This window comes from Sciurus vulgaris, assembly GCF_902686455.1.
Source record: "Sciurus vulgaris genome assembly, chromosome: 4".
Taxonomy (NCBI): domain Eukaryota; kingdom Metazoa; phylum Chordata; class Mammalia; order Rodentia; family Sciuridae; genus Sciurus; species Sciurus vulgaris.
Genome location: NC_136464.1, coordinates 41,229,223 through 41,250,425, shown reverse-complemented (window position 1 = coordinate 41,250,425; position 21,203 = coordinate 41,229,223). Strand labels below are relative to the sequence as shown.

The 21,203-nt window shown below is 52.0% G+C and overlaps 1 protein-coding gene across 11 annotated transcripts in view; it reads left to right on the top strand.

Moving 5' to 3' along the window:
* Positions 1–21,203, top strand: part of LDB3 (LIM domain binding 3) — a 62,436-nt gene that overhangs the window by 8,856 nt on the left and 32,377 nt on the right. For 2 of the 11 annotated variants that reach the window (XM_079138223.1, XM_079138220.1), the window contains exons 2-8: positions 125–276; positions 770–845; positions 6,010–6,032; positions 7,151–7,354; positions 9,311–9,325; positions 11,813–11,982; positions 12,480–12,516. In XM_079138223.1, coding sequence (XP_078994349.1) covers positions 125–276; positions 770–845; positions 6,010–6,032; positions 7,151–7,354; positions 9,311–9,325; positions 11,813–11,982; positions 12,480–12,516 — 677 coding nt within the window. Of the gene's footprint in view, positions 1–124; positions 277–769; positions 846–2,044; positions 2,413–6,009; positions 6,033–7,150; positions 7,355–9,310; positions 9,326–11,812; positions 11,983–12,479; positions 12,517–18,969; positions 19,729–21,203 lie in introns of those variants that run through there. The other 9 variants (XM_079138224.1, XM_079138221.1, XM_079138222.1 and 6 more) reach the window with 7 other exon arrangements.

The window sequence follows — 21,203 nt, the reverse complement described above, 5'->3', positions numbered from 1 at the left end:
ACATAGTGAATGAAAGACAACGTGATGGGTCTCTACTGGATGGTCCATATGACTCTTTCTTAAGGACTGGCCCATCCTTAGGACCAGCCTCCTTATGCTCATCCCTCTTCTGCTGTCCAATCAGATCACACCAGGTAGCAAAGCGGCCCAGTCCCAACTCAGCCAGGGTGACCTTGTGGTGGCCATTGACGGCGTCAACACAGACACTATGACCCACCTAGAGGCCCAGAACAAGATCAAGTCTGCCACTTACAATCTGAGCCTCACCCTGCAGAAGTAAGTGGAATCTCTTCAGAGCATGGGCAGACGTTTGGGTGTGGGAATGGGGTAAGGGCAAAAGAGGGGTTGTCCCTAACAATTGCATGGTCCCAGCCCTGTATCATGAAACTGTGCAGGAAGGACTAGGTCCAAGTCACTGTCAAGATGTTACTGCCTCACTTTAAACATGAGGCTCAGAGATTGTGGCAACAGTGCTGCCAATATGGAACCTAGAAGCCAGGATCTTCCCTGCTTCTTTGTCAAGGCAGCCTCCCAAGGACATAACAGAGGCCCATGGTGCTGATCAAAGTGCCCAAGGTCCACAACTTCTCTATTCTGATCAGGTCCAGAACCTTCCTGGGAAGACCCAGCCATGGGTGGACAGTGAACCTCAGGCCCTCTAATCTGGCTGTCTAGCTGTCTCTCGATGTTCCTTGCAGCCCTGCCCAGGCAGGAGCTTTTGACCCCAGGGGCAACTGTCCTCACTTGGTCCCATTTCTGTTTTCTCCAGGTCAAAACGTCCTGTTGCTGTCTCCACAACAGCACCACCCATCCAGTCCCCTCTGCCAGTTATCCCTCACCAGAAGGTAGGTGCTGGTCACAGTGAGGTCCACTTTCAACTGCGGTTCCTGCCTGCCCCTGCCCTGCTATTGCTGACTCTTAAGAGAAGCATTCAGGCCCCCCATGAAGAACTGAGATATGGAGTACCACCTGGGGACTAGCCACCACCCCAGGTCCCATGACTGTGCTGATAGGAATCTAGCTTGGGCAACAGTGTTCTAGAAGAGAGATGGTCCTCCTGGCCACGCAGGAACAAGACAGTCAAGAACACTAAGGCTGGGGTAACCATGTCAATCAGCCCAGGAGGCACTCCCAGGCACAAAGGAGCCTACTGGCTCTCAGGGCTTCTTCTGCACACAGCTCTCTTCCTCCAGTTCCTACTTGCCGACCTGCCTGTTGGAAAAATTGGTTGTGGCCTTAGAGGCAGGCATATCAGATGATGGGGGATGGAAGAACCCTGACCCCAGACCTTACTACTATGCTCAGGCCCTTTCCAAAACTCCCTCTAAGCAGTTCAGCCCCGTGGGTCCAAGGGGCCTGACCGAAAGCTAGGGAGACCCACCCCACAGTTCCTGCATCTTGTTCCACTGGAGCAGACTGGGCAGTGGTAGAAGTGGGCAGGAAAGACAGAGGAAAAGAGGCATACAGGGGTTAAGAAGGATCACAGACTGGGCAAGTGGGAAAGAGCTGTTTGGGAGAAGTTGCAGAGGTGGACTTAAAAGATCAAATAGCCCATTTACTTCCTTAGCTGCCCTTTTGGCACCCCCACCTGGCCTGCCCTGAGGATCCCTTCTTCCTAGTCATGAGGGGGACAGGGTAGTTCTCAGTGTGAGGTAAGTATACCAGGTGGCTGGGCTGTGCCCACAATACCCATCTCAGGAGAAGAGGGAACAGACATGGAATGGAGGGGATCCCTCCTCTGGGCCCCATACCACTTCCTTGGGCCCTAGGGACAGGCTTGGCTTTCTGCACAGGGCTTTGCATTCTGTCCAGGTGGGTGCCAGTCTAGGCCAGGAGTTGTGGGCCTCCCCTACTCCTCTAGACAAAACCCTTCTGTGCCAGTGCCCTATCTGGGTGCTCCAGGCAGCGAGCTGCAGGTGGCAGGTGGCAGGCAGCAGGGTGCTCGCACTAACCCATACATTTCAAGTCTATGCAGAAGCACTGCACATGCGTGGCCTCTAACCACTCTCTTCTCTCTCCCCTGCATGGTGCTGCCCTGTGTCAGGACCCTGCTCTGGACACGAACAGCAGCCTGGCAGTACCAAGCCCCAACCCTGAGGCGAGGGCCAACTTGGGCACCCCAGGCACCCTGGAGCTCAGGGGCACTTTTAGCTCCTCCTTCTCTCAGACCTCCATCTGCTCCTCTCACACGGAGGCCTCGGACCTCGGCCCTCCACGGGACAGCCCAGGGGCCAAGGCCATCCCCGAGGGGACCCAGGACCCACTCAGCCTGAAAGTCCTGCCAGGCCCGAGCCAGCCAAGGCAGTATAACAACCCCATTGGCCTGTACTCAGCAGAGACCCTGAGGGAGATGGCTCAGATGTATCAGATGAGCCTCCGAGGGAAGGCCTCAGGTGCTGGACTCCTAGGAGGGTAGGTAATGAACACACAGCTCTCCACTGGTGGTCTGGGGCCACCTGGGTCACCTGGGTCCTCGGTGCTCGGCAGAGGCCTGACCAGGTGGTTGGTTCAATCCAGCCACCCTAAGCCCATGAGGCAGCACAGGAGAGCAATGCAAGCAAAGACCCTATTGATGTCTGCCGTGAGCTGGGTACATACATTCTTTATACAGCTACCCTGGAGAGACAGATCAGCTTTTTTCAGAAGAAACTGAGGCTCAGAGAAGGTTAAGTTGAGGTTTAGTAGTCTTGCTACTAAGTGACCAAGTCAGGCCTGCATACATGAGACTTCAACTTCCCAAATTTTCACAGCAGAACACACCCCTCCGTCACGGGACTGGACAGCCTGCTGCCTTCAGGAGCCACACACACTCCAGGAACCCTGAGGCAGGAACAAGGAAGAGTTGGAGCGGGGAGGGCCAGTTCTCTAGGGCTGGGAGTCTTCTGGGAAAGCTGCCTGGGGGAGCGAGCACAGGAGCTGACTGTGGAGGGACTGAGCAATGGGTGTAAAGGGAGGGGGATTGCAGGGACCCCCAACAGAGCACGCAGCAAAGAAGCTCAATCCCAAGGAGAAAGGGGCTGGCCCCCATGGTCTAGCTGGTGAGACTTCTGAGCACCGGAGTTAGAGGCACATGGAGCTGGGTCTCTATGGAGGGGGCTGAAGGAAGGGAGCCCTCGCAGCATGTCCCAGCATCCAGGTCCCTTGCACTGTTGTTTCACTGTAGCTTCCACCTCCACCCTATGCAATCCCTATGGTTATCTGTGGATGCAACAGGCAGGGCAGGCTGTGAAGGCAAGGTAGTCTGTAGGGGTTCCATGGGAGGAATCACCATCCATGTCTTGGGGTTTTGGAGAAGGCAAAGGGGACAAGTGTAAAGCACTGAGTTCTGTCCTGTTACACACTTAGCACACGGTGCCCATTGCCTGGAGTTACATGGTTGCTACCCAGGAGAGTTAAAACAGGGACCTGGTCAGTCTAACTCCAGCATTGCCCTTCATGTTGCCCTTGCTGGGCGCCATCAGCTCAGTGTTCCCCTGGACCTCCCAGCTTCCCAGCTCTTTCTAGACCCTGAGTGAATCTGGCTTCTGGCATGCCATGGCTTCCCTGAGTCAAAGTGGCAGAGCCACGTGCATTGGGGCCTCTCCCCCACCCCCAGTGGCTTCCCTAGTAAGGGACTTTTGCCAGAAAACTCTGGAAATGGCAGAACGGAGATGGTCACCTTGTCCTGCCTTTGATGGACTGGTAGGTCTTCCCAATCCTTTCTGGGACTTGTCTCAGGTAGGAAGGTTGGACTCTGGTAGTCTGGAATGCCTGGGAAGTTCACCTGCTGTAGTGATAATGTCTCCCCCTGACAAAGCTCTGACTCTGGGCTGCAGGCTGGCTTAATCTCTCAGTAACTTCAGAGGTGGGCATTGTTTCCCCTCATCTTACAGCTATGAAAACAGAGGCTCAGAGAGAGTGAATAGTTTGCCCAAGATCACACAGCTAGTAAGAGGCACACAGACTGGCAACTGGATCTGCCTGACTCCACCCTGCTTTGAGATAGGTTATCTACTGCCCTGAAAGTTGGAGGCCAGATCCAACCCCTACTACTTTTGACTCCCCAGGTGCCATCCTGTTGGTACAAGGGCTGCCCAGAAACTGGCAAAAGTATAAATTATTACTTGACAACTAGAGAGGCAGGATTCAACATGTTTCTCCAAGGGAAGATGAGTCAGGGGAGAGAGGGAGGTTGGTGCTTCACTTAGAGTAAAAACAAATGCTGCTGTTTCAGGAACGAGAGCAGGAAGGGCTGGAGCCACTGCCAGGCCGAGGCCACCACCTTTGATGAGTGCCTAACTGCTCACAAGCAAAAGGGTTAGTTAATGCTCATCTCTGTGTCCCTCCATTGCACACTTCGCCTAGGCTAAGGGTTTTAGACAGGATCCTCTTCACTTGGAATAGCCCCTCTGTGCAGTGGGCACCAACATCTCCATCTTATGAATGAGAAAACAGAGGCCGAGAGGCGTGGGTAACTTGCCTGGAGTCACAGTGCTAAGAGGTAGGTCAGGATTCAATCTCTGATCTGTCTGGCTCCAAAAGGAAGCCCCTCACCTGACTCTCTCCTCTGGGCAGCTTGTATCTCTTTGGAGGGGTAAGAGGAATGGATGCAATGCAAGGATAGACAGACCTGAGCATCCTGCGACCTGCCTCTCATTTTGTCTGGGGCTGACACTGAGGGACAGTGTTCCTCAAGCCACTCAGTGCCACACACCTTAGGCAGGTGTTGCATCTTGGCTCATCCCTCCCGAGACCTGGGCACTGTCTCCTCACCATGTCTACTGTAGGCATCCCAGTCTGGGGCCCTCAGGAGGGGGAGGAATCAATGTCATAGTAGGTGCTGATTGACATCCCGCCAGGCCAACACTGCCCTCTGCAAGGGACACTGGGCTGGTTAGGGCAAGGGCTGACCCTGCAGCTGTCAGCACTGGCCAAACATGGAGAAGGAATGGAAGTTCCATGCTGGCCCTTTCCTAATATAGATCTACTTGTGGTTATTTTGAACCTGGGAGGACGGAGGGAATTTTATCAGCTCTGAGACAGGGTGGGCCTAGAGCTGAGCAGAGCCACCACGAAGTTCCCTGGGGCGGGGTCCTGGCTGTAAGGTGACCAGGGCCAGGCCAGCTGGAGCCAAATTATCTCCAGTCAGAGTTCAACAGTGGACAGATCAGGCAGGTGGTAGCATTTGGAGACAGAGCCCACTGCCCTCCACTCTTTATATCAGGTTTCAGACAGGACTACTGGCCACAGGACTGCCACTGCAGGAAATTTGTATGTAAAGATTCATGATATAGACAGTGCTCCTCCAAAAAGATCAGACTTTAGGAAGCTGGCTCTCTGATCAGAGTGAGAGCAGGGTCCCTCTGTGGTGTCCAAGCTGGGCTACCCCAGCTGGGGCCTTTTCTGCGGCAAGCTTTGGACTCACAACTCCTCCTGGGCCCCCTCTCCCCTGCTTCATTGCTGTGGCATGTCCCTCTTCTGGGAAGAAGAAAATGTTCCAAGGGCCATAGGTATCCCCCCCGACCCCACACAGAGCCTCCAATGCAATTCCTGCTCAGAGTGGAACCCGTGAGTTGCCCCCAGGAAACAGGGCGAAGTCCAGAGACACTGTCTAGCCAGGCGGTGGGTGGGGATTTGGATTTTCTTCATGCAACCATATTGGTCCTTCCTCCATCCCCAGCTTACTCTCAGGGACCTACAACCAGGCTGTATGTGGGGGATTCATGTACGTGCTATGCGTGCCCACCATATGGACAAGAAAACTCTTCTCCTGGCAAAGCTGAGGGCACTGGGAACCCACTGTGGAGGGAACACTGCCGTGTTGACATCTCCAATCCAAACCGAGGGTCCTGGAGGCCGTGGTCCCTGATTCTGAGTGCTCTTTCTCCTTTTCATTCCTTACTCTCTTCACACAGTGCGGTTTGGGCTATCCACCACGGACAATTCTCAGATGGTCCTAGTGTTCTAGCTCCCCCTGCAGGAGCCTTATTCTGATTGCGCTGTCTTCTTTGCCCTTTCTCTCCTCCCCAGGTGGTAGCCAACTCTCCAGCAAAGTTAGTACCAAGGAAAGCATGTGTGTGCACTTGTGTGCCATCTCAGCATGGGTCTGCGTGTCTGTCGGGTGTGGATAGCGTGTGCCTATCCGCATGCGTACGCGTGTGCATGTGTGAGTAGGGGTGCTTTTGTGCCCCAGGTAAGCCTGCATGGGTGTGAAGCTGGAGTATGGAGTGAAGGTGTTGCAAGGGGGAGGGGCTCTCCATCTGATGGTTCCAGTTCCATTCCCAATTTCCTGCTCCAACTGCTTAAGCCCTGCAAGCTGGCTCTGGTAGGTGGGTGGGTAGGATGTTGCACTGTCTCCAGGGTCTGTGTGAGCCTGAAGATCTCTGTTCTGTTGGGACTCCTGAAAAGGACTACATCTGATCTTGTCTTTGCCTGTGGATGGACTGGTGGAGGCGCCTATCTGCTGGAGGGAAGAACCCAGATAGGTAGAAGCTGATGAGCCACACGGAGACCGGGACTGGAGGGCCCTCAGCAGCCTGAGCCCTGCTCCAAGGCAGACACAAATGGATGGAAGCATCTAGAAGAACACAGTCTCAGGCCACAGAGGGTTGTCAACAGAAGGAATCCCTTCTTGGCGAAACTTTGCTCAGATTCCCTGTGGGGACCCAGTGTGACTGCTTTTTGCCTTTGGGACGCTCTGGACTCAGCTTGCTCTACTGCTGCCTCTCTCATGTGACCTAGCTCCTGCCCCCTCTTCTGAACCCAATTCCTCTAAACCTTTTTTTTTTTTTTTTTTTTTTTTATCTTTGCTTCTCTGGCTGTGTGTGGTGGGAGATCTCTCCATGCCTAGATCCCCCTGCTGACTCTGGGGGGTAGTTCAGACTGAGCCACAGCCTCCTGGAAATCTGGGGGAGCTGAGATGGACAAGAAAAACCTTCTGCACAAGGTTTTGGGAGGTGCTGAGGATTTTCCTGACCAGACTCTGCCAGCCCACAGTGGGGGGTCTTGGGTAGCCTGCTTGGGGTCAGGCCTGGGCCTTGGGAGATCTCTCTCAACACTCACCACCACCAGGCCTGGCCTTGACTTCCAGTGTAACCTCTACCTGTTGCCTTTTTCTCCTTCCCCTTCCTTCCTGCACTCCCACCCTGTTCCTCATGTGCCTCTCCCCCAGCGCCGACTACCAGGAACGCTTCAACCCCAGTGCTCTGAAGGACTCAGCCCTGTCCACTCACAAGCCCATTGAGGTGAAGGGGCTGGGCGGCAAGGCCACCATCATCCATGCACAGTACAACACGCCCATCAGCATGTACTCCCAGGATGCCATCATGGACGCCATTGCTGGGCAGGCTCAAGCCCAGGGCAGTGACTTCAGTGGGTAAGAGCCTTCCCCACTCTGTTTGCCTGCAGAAGCCATCAGGCACCATCAGGACCAGCTTTCACACATCACCTTGGTTCTTCTGGGGCACAGGGCCTTGAAGGGAAGCCAGCCTTTGCCAGATCCTTCCAGAACATGGTTATGGTCTCTTCAGAACCTCTCTCTCCTGGTCAACTTTAGGAGAAGGGTGGAGAAATGCAGGATGTGGTGATTCCTTTGCATTTTTCAGGCTCCATGAGGAGGTTGGTTTAGAAAAAAACTTCTACAAATTTCTCAAAGCAGCACTCAAGACCCCCAAGCCTCCCAGGACTAAACCATTCTTGGGGAAGAGGGTGAGGTTGCTTTATTCTTCCAGCCATGAGAGTCAATTCAAATACAGGATGGGCTTTTCTTATTGGGAAGTAGCTTCCAACAACCATTCAAGGTGCAGTTGATAGTAGATCCCACTGATGGTCACCTTTCTCCTCTTTGACTTGGGGCAGTAGAATTTAAGACATTCTTCCACTTAGCTGTGATTAGGGAACTTGAAGATGGACTAGGGAGAGAGCTGGCTGAAACCCTTTTGTGTATAAAACTGCTCACAGTGCAAACATTAATAAAGTCTCTCTCTTTCTCTCTCTCTCCCCCCCTCCCCCCCTTTCTCTCTCTTTCATTTTCTGTCCCTGAGTATCTGAGTATCTTTCTTCTTGTCCTCCTCTGCTATATCTTTTCATCTGCCAGTGTGTTTCTTTCTCTCTCTCTCTCTCTCTCTCTCTCTCTCTCTCTCTCTCTCTCTCTCTCTCTCTCTCGTTTGTTTCTTACACACAAACACACGCACTTCCTTATTGTTTTCTACTTGGGAATGCCAAAGTGTTGACTTAGAGCACTGGCTGATTATGTCTTTAGGTAACATCTTATCCCTAGATCAGGGGTCCTGAGCAATTAAAGGCAAAAAGTCTTGAGATGATTGTTAAACATTCTTCCAAAGAAAGGAACCCAGATGCTATAAGAGAGGTTAAAAATTTCCAGAGAGCTCCTACAGGGCTAAGCCTTTCCAGAGCCCAGTCCTTGTTGTGCATGTAGTTTATAAGGGGTAAATCAGGACACCAGGGGATGAATGATAAGGTGTGGGGAATTCTGAATAATAAAGTCTGGTTCTTGCTTCCTGGGGAGCCTGGTGCTCTCTTGCAAACGCAGTAGTTACTTTCCACCACAAGGGGGCGGATGTTGCCTGCTCTGCAGCCACAGATCTCAAACCCACTAGACTCAGGGCTGACTCTGCAGAACTGGTGTTGATTTATTTTAATCCATCATTCAAAGCAGAAAATATGAGCCTGCAAGTTTAAAAACACAACCATTAGCTCATGCATACCCAGAAAAAACAGGCTGCCTGAATAAGTCCAAGAGCCACCAGGGATTTCCTGTTAACATTTGTTTGCCACATGGTCCTTGGTGTGCTCTTTTAAAGTGGTTTCAGTCACCAAAGACAAGTTTGATGGAAAATAGTGAAAGAAATGCTCTTCACTAACTTTATATTTTCTGCACCTTGGGAAGAATGTCGTCTTTTGGTTTCACAATGAGGTTATCCGTGTTTTTTGGAATACGATGCACTGCTGATTAATCTAGGCTTCTCTAAGGATCTACCCCATCTCCTGTCCCCTTTGCTCCCCTCCCTCTCCTTTTCCTTGTGTGCTGGGAAAGGATCATCCTCTCCCCTTTCTTTTAACTCAGCCACACTGGGTTAAGGCTGTTGTGATACCAGTGGATAACCCCCTGGCCAGAGCATACTCCCATTTTTGCTGTTAATTTCCATGGTTCCTTCCTCACTGACCGTTTTATTTTTCTCTCTTTCTCCCTCCTTTACCCATCCACTCCCCTAACTCATTTCTGATCCTAACCCCGCTCTCTGTGTGCGCTGCCCCTCTGCCATCCCATGATGGACGCACACTCACGGCTGGGTTTCCCTCTGCTTGGCAGGGCGTCGCCGCTGGCGTAAGTAGATCCCGCAGTGTTTGTCCCATCGTCCTGTCTGTCTGGTTGCAGGATGGTGTGTGGGTTTGGAGGGATGCATCTGAGGACCAGTGGTCAGTCCATATGTTCTGTCCACATTCTTCCTCACACCCACCTCGCAGCCAAACAACATCCCCTGCAGCCTATACCAGCAAATATTTGTTTTGGGGGGTTTGCCCCAAATAACATCAACGGTTACTGAAGTGGTTACTGAAATCCGAAATAATGACACTCATGCTGTGCCCACCCCCCAGCCTGAGGCTGCATCCCTTTGTTTTCCTGGTCATGCTTTGAAGAAGCTTTCCCTAGCCTTTTCTATGTGCACTTGTGACCATGTGTTCCCAGAGGTCTGAATCCATACTGGACCATTATTCAGGGACAGAAAATGGCAAAGAAGCCTCTTGAAGACCACTCCCCAGAACCCTAGTGAGAGATAGATCTATAGTGACAGGGATGCCGGGAGAGAGGTGAAAACTGAGTCAGATTTGGAAGCAGTGCACAGTGGAGTAAATACCAAAGGTGACTTTGACCTTGTGGTGACTGAAATCTTTTCTGTGGCAAGAAGCACAAGTTGGGAGTGACTCAGGATCTCTGGACTGCAGGGCCTTGTTCCATCCTCCCTCTGTGTGTCTTTCCTGAGCCTCAGTGTTCTGAAAAGTACATTGGACTCCTAATCTCTGTTACAGTGGGGACAAGAAGAATCCTGAGTCTTTGCATAGTTTGGTGGGAAAGGAAGCCAGCAAGGTAGAGATCCAAGGGACTTGTTCCCAGCAGCATTCTTAAGACCCTGAAGCCAGGGAAGGCACAGGGGATTTCCTCCTGGACACATTACAGGGACACAACAGCAAATACCTTCTACTAAGGGACCTGGTTGTGCCTTCCTATTATTCATCTCACTCAAAGACCTCAGGAACTCTTGGGATCCCTACTATGCTGGGTGGAAATGGCTTCCCCCGGCATGGATGAGATCCTGCACACTCTTCTTCTTCTTAGGTAGCCACAGGCTCCTCCCTGGCTGGATCTTTGAGAAATTTCCTTCCCATCCAATCTCAACCTTAGGATGAGAGCACTCATAACTCCACAGGCCAGGGCAGAGTCTTCAGGGAATGAGTGACAGCTCTACCTACTCTTGATCACCTACTCTTTTTCATCTCTGCTAGCCCACACTGAGCAAGACTCAAGAGATCAGTCCTGAGAGAGTGGGCCAATTCTCCATCCAGCTCCTTGCAGGGAGGGTAGAAATCATAAGCACTAAGGAGATCCTCTCCTAGACAGCTGGCCCCTGTGGGGCAGGCAGAGGCAGGAGGAGGGAGCTGGATAGGGCGAGTCTGGTCTGAACTGTGTCCCTTTTGGTAAAAGCATTGGTCGTTGTAGGCCCTGCTGGACAGATGTGGTCTTCCTGAGCTTTGGTGACTATGGAGGGCCTGCTAGAAAGGACACTGGGCTGGGAGCTGGGAGGCTTAAGTTCTAGTTCAATGGGGCCCCTATCTGCTACAATCTGGAGCTAGTAGTCTGACCTCTCTGGACCTCAGTTTCGGCCTCTATAAGAAGAAAGGACTGTCGGGTGCTCCTTGACCTCTGAGAAGATGGACTGGGCAGCGTGAATCCTTTGGGCCCCTGACTGTGGGCAGTGGGCACTACAAAGCTTTGCATCATTACCTGCCCCACAGTGGGATACAGGCCAGGACATTCCAGACATGAGAGGCTCTGGGATCCTTTCTGAGTCTAATCTAGGATGTGTTTACTCACCTGAGTTTTGAGCACCTACTGTAGGCGAGATCCCGGGAGTGTAAGGGAGGGTCACCAGTTCCCTCTGGAAAGGCTGGGCTGCCCTGGGGAAGAGGGCCCATGAGCCTTCCTGTAGCTCTACTCCCCATCTTCCTGGGGTCCCCAGCCATAAACCCTGTTGTCCTTTAGGACTATGCAGGCCTTGCTGCTTGGTGTTTCTCTACCTTCCAACTAGGCCTCCTAGTCATCTTCCAGGGCAGCCCAGCACTTGGCAGATCCCCATTGTATCTAAAGGTGTGAAAAGGGTGGAGGATGGACCCTGAAGAAACTTCTAATGCCCCAAAAGGTCTGTCCTAGCCCTGCCCCAAACTCCGGGCCTCCTCAGGGAGGTCACAATTACTTTAAGAAGCTCTCTTCTGCTTTTCCTTCCTCAAAAAGGATCCCGTCATGGGGGTGGGGGGCATCTTCTGCCCCTGGGGAGGGGCAGACAGGTGGGGTATGAGCCTCCTGACATCCCCCGCCCATGGGCAAGAGAAGTTACTGCCTCACTGGGACCTGCATGAGCACCGAGGACCAGGCCACATCCATGTCTCAGGTTCTCAGACAGCAGTGGGTAAAGGTGTGGTGGTCTACCAGTGGGCACCAAGGAGGGAGGGAGAGGACACGGGGGGCGGGGGACACCAGGTCGTGGGGGCCCCAGTGCTCGCCCAGCCCCCACCCACACCTCTCTCTGCACTGTAGGAGTCTGCCTGTGAAAGACCTTGCTGTGGACAGTGCCTCTCCCGTGTACCAGGCTGTGATTAAGAACCAGAACAAGCCAGAAGATGAGGCTGACGAGTGGGCCCGCCGTTCCTCCAACCTACAGTCTCGCTCCTTCCGCATCCTGGCGCAGATGACAGGGACGGAATACAGTGAGTGAGGGATGGCAGGGGTGGGCAAAGAAGGATGATGCTGAGGGGCCACAAGGGTGCTGTGTCCTACTCCACAATCTCAAGGTCCACAGAAACCAAGGAGTCAGGCCACCTGCCCTTGAAGATACCTGACACTGATGGACCATTGGCAGCTGGTGGAACTCCTTCTGGGCCCCTCTGGTGGGCTGTCCAATGATGGCCACTTTCTGTTCCAATCCCTAACTCCAACCACGGGCAGCAAACTTGTCATTCAGCTTTCAGGAGACTTGATTGCCCAGGACTGGGATAAGAGAACCCTGGAGGCCAGACTCTATTGCTCCCTCCCAACTGCATCATGCCTCTCAACTCCCTGGCCTGCTACACACTCTCCTTTCCACCGCTGACAAGCTGGAGGCAGGAAGTGTTCAGGGTCTGGCTTAATTCTGGGGACTCAGAACTCCATTGGCTTTTCCTCCTGTTCCCTGTGAGTCCCCTGACCAGTTCCTTTCTACCCACAGTGCAAGACCCTGATGAAGAAGCTCTGCGAAGGTCAAGGTAGGTGCCTGGACTCAGGCTCTGTGGCCTTGTCCTCTAACCCCATCCCTCCCCAAGTAGTCCCCAGGCCACATGACTCATGGAAGGAACCTCTCAAGTTCATGTATTTGGAAAGCCCAGCCTGCAAAGGGCTGCAGCAGATGGCTTGGGCAGCCATCCCAGGTCAGTGAGGTGCATGCCTGGAGCTGAGTCTCTATACCCCCAGGCCCAGGCTGCAGGAGTGAGGACTCTAGGCTCACCTGGCTCTGTCCATGGGCAGGGGCAGGGCTGCTTTGGCCTTCTCTGGGCTGTTGAGAATGAGGGCATCTCTCCCTGTGAGGGCAGTGGGCCAATGCCCTGCCTGTCCCCCTGAGTCTGAAGGCTGGGCACTGGGAGCAGGCACACAGAGGGCCATGCTGGGCATGAACTCCTGATCCTTGGACTCACTTGTCCATACCTACATTGAGGCACCAGATCTGTAAATTTCTCAAAGCACAGCAGCTGCACCAGGAAGGACAATCCCCCAGCATGAGGAGGGGTTTGTGCAGTGCTAGAGGTCTCAGGGCTGGTCTCCTCATCAGTGGCAGGTCTGAGGCCACAGCCACTCACCTACTGTCTGCAGCCTGTCAGGTGTTATAGCCCTGGGCATGAGAGGGCATGCTGCCCTGGTACCCTCTGGAACCCATGAGGGACTTCAATGGTGAGACATGGGGCCCAGTGTGATTATATGATTGTATGTTCACTTCCAGCTGCAAATATGTGATCTGCATGCTCTTCCTGGGACAGTTTGTCTTGGACCAGCACATCCTGTTTGGTCTCTCCATGAGGGGCTGGGGCTTAGAGCCACGCTCCCACTATGAGCCAAATGTCTGTACTTGCTGACCAACACTCAGTGACCACAGGACTTGCAGGGAGTAGGACTCTGGGACCAACTCAGATTTGATATGGATATTATTGTTCCGCCTGTGTTTTTGCCAACTGCAGTGGCTCCCTCTTTTTGGCTGGGCCAGACATGCTAAGGATGGCATGCAGTCCCAGAAAGTCGTTAACCCTTTAGCGCCTGCAATGCGTCTAAACAGTGCAAAGTGAGATGATGTTTGATTTAGCTCAAAAATTGAGAGCTAGCTTGGCTGAGCTTCCAACTCTCCCCTTCTCCTTTGTTCCGCTATTCCTATGTGCTATTTCCCTATTCCTGTGTTTGTTCTACCCTCCTCCTTAAAGTCACCCACATAAATGCTTTGGGGAGCAATGCAGATTTTCTCCAAGATTTGATAGAGGGGTCCTTACATCACACACCCCAAGCAAACAGCTTCAATATCCCCAGGAAGTCAGCAGGTGGCCTTTATTTTCCCTTCCATAACATACAGAGCCCTGCCATCCTGGCTCCTGCCTCCTCGCTCTGGTCACTTTATGTTCCTCTTCCATTCAACATGCATGGTGGATCATGTCAAGCTTGTGCCTTATTCACAGTCATCTTTATAAAGGGGAAGGGTACTGGTGACGAGTGATTTCAGCAAGCTTTTGTCTTTTCAATTTTCTTCTGAAATATTTGCAGTCTATTGAAAATTATTGAGGCAGTATTAAGGGTGGATCTCGGGCCCAGTCTTGGGTTTTGCCTCCCCTTGTTTCAGAAGTATCTTCTACCTTGTCTATTCCTTTTTCCAGGGGCCTGGCCCCTAGCAGAAGGTGGCAGGTCTTAGAACTCTGCTATAGCCTTCAGGGGCTGCCCCACTCCCCACCAATCTCCCCCAACCCTAGGGTTTCCTCAGAGGCAAATCTGGAAAGAGGGACCTAGAAGAGGCTCCAACCCAATTCTTCCCTCAGCCTCAGGCAGCTTCTGCCAGCCAGCTCCTCGCCTGGGATCTCAGGCCTTGCAGTGGAGACTCTAGGGCACCAGCAAGCTTCTGCCCATGACTGGAGGGGCACAAGCTCCCACTCCTGTCCCTTTTCCTGACTTTAGCTTCTAAAGGATTGTCATGGGCAGAGCCTTCCATGTTACTGAATTGCAAGCAACCCATGGGCCTGGGCTGGTGTGGGGTGCAGTGGACACAGGAGCTCCATTCTGTTTGTGATTAAAACTCCAAGTTATGTCAATGCCCATGGGTCTTGGCTGGTGACCCAGCTCGCCGGAGTAATCATCTGAGCAGAAGAGAGCACTTGTCCCTTTCCTGGGTAAAGGTTGGTCAGGGATCTTGCTCCTCAAGGTGCCAGTCATACTTTTAGCCATTCCTACTCCTGAGTTGCAAGCTGCATCCCTAGGCCCTGCTGGCCCGTCTTGTTGGCTGACAGCAGCCATCACTTCTCCTTCTCCTCCCAAATTACTCCCAGAGCAGATGCTAAGGGTATCTCCTGAAGGCTGAGTTTCCCCAGGGAGGCTTCGCTGCAAGCTGCTGTGAAGTATTTATTCCAGAAGAAGCTGAGTTTGCCAACCCTGTGCATGGTGACATCCTGTGCAGTCTTATAACACGCCAAGGTGCCACTGGTAGGAACACTGGTGTAAAATTGCATGGCAGGCAAACCCTGCAAACTCTCTCCTCACTCCCATGGCTGCTCCTGCTCCACCTCCATGGCCCGCCCACCCTCAGAGTCCTGGAGCAGACCACAGTCCTGCCCCACCTCTCCTCTCCACCTGGGTCCTGGCTCCCAGTGGTATCTCTGGCATCTGGTGGAACATAGTTTCCCTTTGAGGCTCTAGTGTCCACCTGCTGGCCAGCTCAAGTTAGAGTCTAATCTCCAAGGACCTATCTTCTTTACAGGTAAGGGAGGAAGGGCCATGAACAAGCCAGGCAACAAAGACCCTATACTTTCAGAGAATATCCAGGCTGGCTTGAACCTTAGCCTTCTGCATGCTTCCCGGTGGAAGCTACTCCAGTAGGTGTAGGTGACCCTGTGGTTCCACAGCTTCCATCTGAGGTAGCTGAGCACAAACAGAACTTGCATCTCTAAAGTGGAGCCCCTAATCTCAGAGACCACCGCAATTTCTTTGTGACTTCAGGAAGACATCCTGACACCCTGTGACCCAGAAGGTCAGGTCCATGATGGGTAGTTGTGATGGGAGTTGGGGTGGTAGTAAGCCTGGCTCCGTCCTAGACAAAGCTTGAATCTGTGAGGCATCTGGATCCTGCTGCATGGTTGTGACCATTCTGGAGACCCTGTGTGTGACCCAGGCATCCTTGCCCACATCTTGTGGTTTAACTGCCTATGAGTGCAGTGTCGGTACTGGCTCGATGCTCATCAGGTACAGAATTCAAGAGTTCTCCAATATCCCAAGCAATATAGAACAACGATGAGTTTAGTGACAAGTTCCTAGAGAAGTTGAAGGTGAGGGTCGCATCACATGTTTCCCTAAAACAACATAAAAATCCCTCCAAGCCCCTTCTCCATCCCACAGTCACTGGGGTTCCTCCCATGCCACTCACCCCCTTCATGCAGAGTGTCAGCTTTCTGGCTCTTCTTCCTCCCTCCTGCACCCCCTTGGGCTCTTTGATGTCCTCTCTGCTTCCCTGTGCAGTCAGTCATTCATCTCTGTCCCAGCTCCAGTCACCGAGCTGCCGTGGCAGGCTCTCATAATGCTAGCACTGCATGGGGCCCTCCATCCAAGGGACCCTCATAAGGAAGCAGTAAAAACAAACGAACAAGTGAAAAAAATCTTTCCTGCATTTTGTGCATTTTTAGCTTCTAACACTCTGCCACCCACAAGTTTGAAAGTCACAACTGGAGAGATTAGGACACCCCCAAGTGTTACAATCTGAGCAGTCCTGGTGGCTCCTTCTTTCTCTTGTTCTCTCTTTTTCCCCTCTCTCAAGTACCTTTGTCTCCTTGCTCCTTTCTTCAGCTAGATGAGAATTTCTAAACAACACCAAGCAGGGCAGGCTTACTAGACTCATAGATGCTCCAGGACTGTCCCTCTCCCTGTCATTGAACCTCGTCACTGATGGCAAACTGTCACCCAGTCTCAGCAGACCCATCTAGAAGTGACAGTTTACAGGCAACTGGCTGCATCTGATTTTGTACCCCTATGTCCTTGGTAGTTTCGATAGCATGATCATTTTTTATAGCACAGTCAACAGAGCTATATTATCCCTGCCACAGGGCCTTTGCTCATGCTATATTCACCTTTTCACCTTGATCTCAGAGAGGCAAGTATGAGGCAAGGGAAGAAGACATCCAGCATTTCATGGTTTTATTTTTGACTTTCTAAATGATGTTAGAGCATTCAGGTGGACATCTCTGGGCCTCAGTTTCCTCTTGGTATAAGGAAAGATTGGACTAGACCAGTGGTTTTCAAATATGTTAGCTGTGATCCCCTTTTGTCAAGCAGTTTTACACAAAGACCCAATAAAAAGGACTGAAGGAGTCCAACAAAAATTTGTCACATCAAGCAGACATAGGAAAATGGACATCTGTAAAAAATGGGGATGCAGGGACACAGGAACCAGTAGCTGATGACTGTTCCTCTGCAGAAATATAAGACCAACACTGCCACATCTTCTGATCTTTAAGTGCCTGAAGTTGACATTCCTCATTCTTTATGTGATAGAAAAGCATTTTTTTTAAAATTAAGCTTCTTAGTTTGAGAGAATTGCTGATTCACATGTAGGTTTAACAAATAACACAGCCATCCCAGGTACCCTTTATCCTGTTTCCTCCAGCAATCACATCTTGCAAAACTATACCAAAACATCAAGATAACAGTGACATTGCCACAGTCAGTACACAAAACATTATGTCACCATAAGGCCACTTCTTCGCAGAGCCATGTCCACCCATGCCCATTTCCTCTTAACCTCTGACAACCACTAATCTGTTCTCCATTCTCCATTCCATCATTTTGTCATTGTCAGGAACGTCATATAAATGAAATCATACAGGATGTGATCATTTTAGGGTAATTTTTCAAGCAGTATAATTCTCTGGGAATTTTCCAGACTGTTGAGTGTAGTAATACTGGTTTGAGCATCCCTAATTCAAAAATCCAAAATCTGAAATGCTCCAAAATCTAAAAGTTTTGAGCAACCAACACGATTCCGCAAGTGGAAAATGGCCCATCTGACCTCAGGTCTTAGGCTGCAGTCAAAACACAGTTCCACGACTCTGGAGATTGAGGCAAGCTGGAGGCCTGTGTTGGCAACTTAGTGAGACCCTGTCTCAAAATAAAATTTTAAAAAGGGTTGGGGATGGAGCTCAGTGGTAGAGCACTCACCCAACCTTCAACCTTCAGACCATGTTAGAAGGAATATATGAAAGAACTGAATTTTTTTATTCAGACTTGGGTCCCCAGGATATCTCGTGTCTAGGCAAATATTCCAAAATCCAAAATATATCTGAAATCTGAAACAATTCTGATCCAAAGCCTTTTAGCTAATGGTTATTCAACCTGTAGTTCATTTGTTCCTGAGTAGCATCCCATGGTATGGATAGCAAATAATTTTTAATTTTCTTTATTGATGTATGTTTTGCAGTGCTGGGGATGGAATTCAGAACCTTGCACATGCTAAGCAGTGGTACCACTGAGTTATGCCCCCAGCCATAGTTTTGTTTTGTTTTGTTTCAGTTGAGTTTCTGTACAGGTTGAACACTGTTTATGACTAGATGTGGCCCCTTGACCACAAGTTTGCACTCAGGTCTGGAGGATGTCAGAGACCTCTCCAGGTCTAGGATTCTGACATCTGTCATGCTGGTGTTTCCCTGGATTATTCTGTCCTATACTTCTACATTTCTGGCTGCCACTTACCTGCTCCATACTGCACCCTCAGCTGAGCTGACTGTGGGTTGAGCCCCAGAGATCCACTGGTAGGAAGTAGCAGGAAGTCTGATCCTCTGTATCTGTGACAGTGGCCTTGTGAGTATGTGTGTGTGCGTGTGCACTCGCGTGCTGGGGTTGCTCTCAGGCCTGGGATGATGATCTCAGGCACCAGATGATGTGGGACAGCTGCTCTCTAGGGATTCTGAAGGTGAGGCAAGGCCCAGGCAACATAGGGAGATGGCAAGTCTGCTCACCAGTCCTCAGCACAGAGGATAGGTGCCCCCCTTTTTGTGCCCAGCTAGGGGAAAGAGACCAAGGCCCACCTGCCTGTTTGGTTCACTCCCAAGAGCTCACGGCCAAAGCAGCCCTGCCCAGCCCTAACCACATGAACCAGGGAAACCCCCTTCCCCAACTTTGCCCTGTAGCCAGGTCCCTTCTAAACACCTCCCCTCCCTAACTCAAAAGAGGGACTTCAGTCCCTCTATCCTGTTCCCAGGACTTTGGTATTTCCCCATTGGATCCAGGCCTGACCACCTAGAGAGTACCCCACAGATGGCAAAGCTTCTCTAAGCCAACTCCCTTCATCCCATCCCTCTACCCCAGCTTCAGACAGGGGAATGGTGGACACATTCCCTAACCCCTCTCTTTCTTCCTCTCTTCTCTGTCTTTTCCTGTCTTCCTCCCTGTCTCTGTCTCTCTGTCTCTCTCTCTCTTTCTCTGTGCCACAGGGAAAGGTTTGAAACGGAACGTAACAGCCCACGTTTTGCCAAATTGCGCAACTGGCACCATGGCCTCTCGGCCCAAATCCTTAACGTTAAAAGCTAAAAGGCTGCCTGGAATGTCCTGACCCCTGACAGGCTGGACCCCCCTCCTCCCCTGCACAGATCTGGCATGTGAGCCCCACGGTGATGCTTGACGATGTGTAACTGTGCTGGGGGCACCTCTGGTGGCCAACCACAGCACTTCTGCTCTCTACCCACCCCAGAGTTGATGACTGGGGCCCAGTTCCACTCAGCTCTGCACCCACTCTCCATACCCAGGGCAGCCCTCACCACCCCCACATAGCCAGAGCTCTGCTCCCCCACATAGGCCCTTAGCTATATACCAGAGAGGACATGATGGGGTTTGTTGGCATAATACCCCAGAACAAGGAAAATGGATGTGCCATTCCTCATTTTCCCACACTCTCAATTCCTGGCCTTGTGCTGTCTCAAAACAAGCTGCCCGTAGATCAGGGTCCTAGGAAGAGGCCAGCTCCCTGTCCCTGCTGGCTACTCTGCTGCCCGCTGGAGCCCAGGGCAACCTGGACCAGGGCTCTTGACAGAGGATGTAGAAGTCCAGAATAGATGAAACAGAGACCCTTCTGGCTGTGGTGAGATCGGGGCGGGCACCCTCCTCCTGTACCGTGTGTGCTGGCTCCATAGTTCTTTCTCCTGTACATATAAGCATGCTTGTTCTGAAATAAAGAGGATTTGAAATTAACCAAACCAAGCCCCAGTCATGCTGTGCCTGTGTGCGTCCCCCTGAGAGGGGCTATGAGGGCAGGGAGAGGACAAGAACTGCCAGCAGAGGGGCAGGGGCCGTGCCTTCCAGGTGGGGCCCAGAACAGCTCTGCTCACACTGGCTTCCCACCTCAAGGACCCCACACCCAGGTTAGGGAACCCTGGGAGGAGAACATCGTAGGAATCCAAGCTGTGGCCCCATGGTCAGCCTTAGCCTCCCATGGGGCAGTGTTGGATGAGGGGATACCTCAGTGCCCCCTGCACCCAGCTCTCCTCCTGCACCCAGATCCAAACGGAAGGCATCCTCCCTCCCCATCAGAAAGCATGCTGCAAGCCCCTCTCACAGGCAGGCATTACTCATGCTCAGGCCAAGGAAGCAAGAGAAGGGCTCCTGGACTAAGGGGGCAGTTCATGGTAAACTTGGAGGACCAGGAAAGGGGCTCAGGGGAGAAGAGATGGAAAGAAGACTTGGCAGAGTCTTGGTGGTGGGAAAACAGGGAGGGCAACCAGCTGGATCTTGCTCCTAGCCCCCACCAATGTTCTAATGCTACCCAGAACATTTAGCAAGGGCTAGCCAGAGCAGCAACAGCTGGAAAGGTTCCAGCAGGCTCATGTCATGCCATCCCACCCACCTGGTCCCTGACTGCTGGGGATGACAGGCTGAGAACAGGAGGACAACTGCCCTTGGCAAATAAAGGCTGATGCCGAGGCCCTACCTTCAGGGCTCCCTGCCGCCTCTCAGGTTGGATGTCCTGAGTCCTTGTCCCACTCCTACCATCTGGACATGTCTTTTCTCTCTGCCTCTGGAGACCTTAGCAATCTCACCTGTAAGTGCTGGCTAGGGATGCTGCTCTGTCCTGCAGACCTCCCCTGAGATGCTCCCCAAAGTTCCCTGAAAGCTTTTCTTCCTCAGCCTCCCAGCTCTTCTTGCCTCTAGCAGTCTGACACTATGGCCACAGCAGGATCAGGGCAGGGCCAGGCAAATATCACTCTGGCTGAGGAATCCACCTTAGGGAGAAAACAGGGGATTCCTTTCCCTCTTTCCTCCTGGAAAACACCTTTATTTGACTGACATTTTACTGAAGACTTGCAAGGCCCAAGGGTAGCTTGTGGAGCAGGGATTGCCAGACAAAAAGAGGCCCCAGACAGTGGAGATCCTGAGGCTGGCGGAGGATCTGAGTCAATCACTCAGAGTTAGTGGGCTCTAGGACCCTTGTCCCTGGCTTCCAGCTTGTTGGAGTTACTCAGTTGAAGACCTGGAAGGTTCTCATTTGCTTTCCTGCCTGCCTTGTGACTTCTCAGCTACCCCAGGCCCCTGTGCACAGTGTCTTGTGTAACCCCAGGCCAGGGGTCTTTGTGAAGCCCTACGTATAAGCAGCAGAGATATTCCATTCAGTTTCTGTATCTGAGGGCATCTGTCAAGGTACTTAGCTGTGGTGGGTGCTAAAGGAATTAGAAAG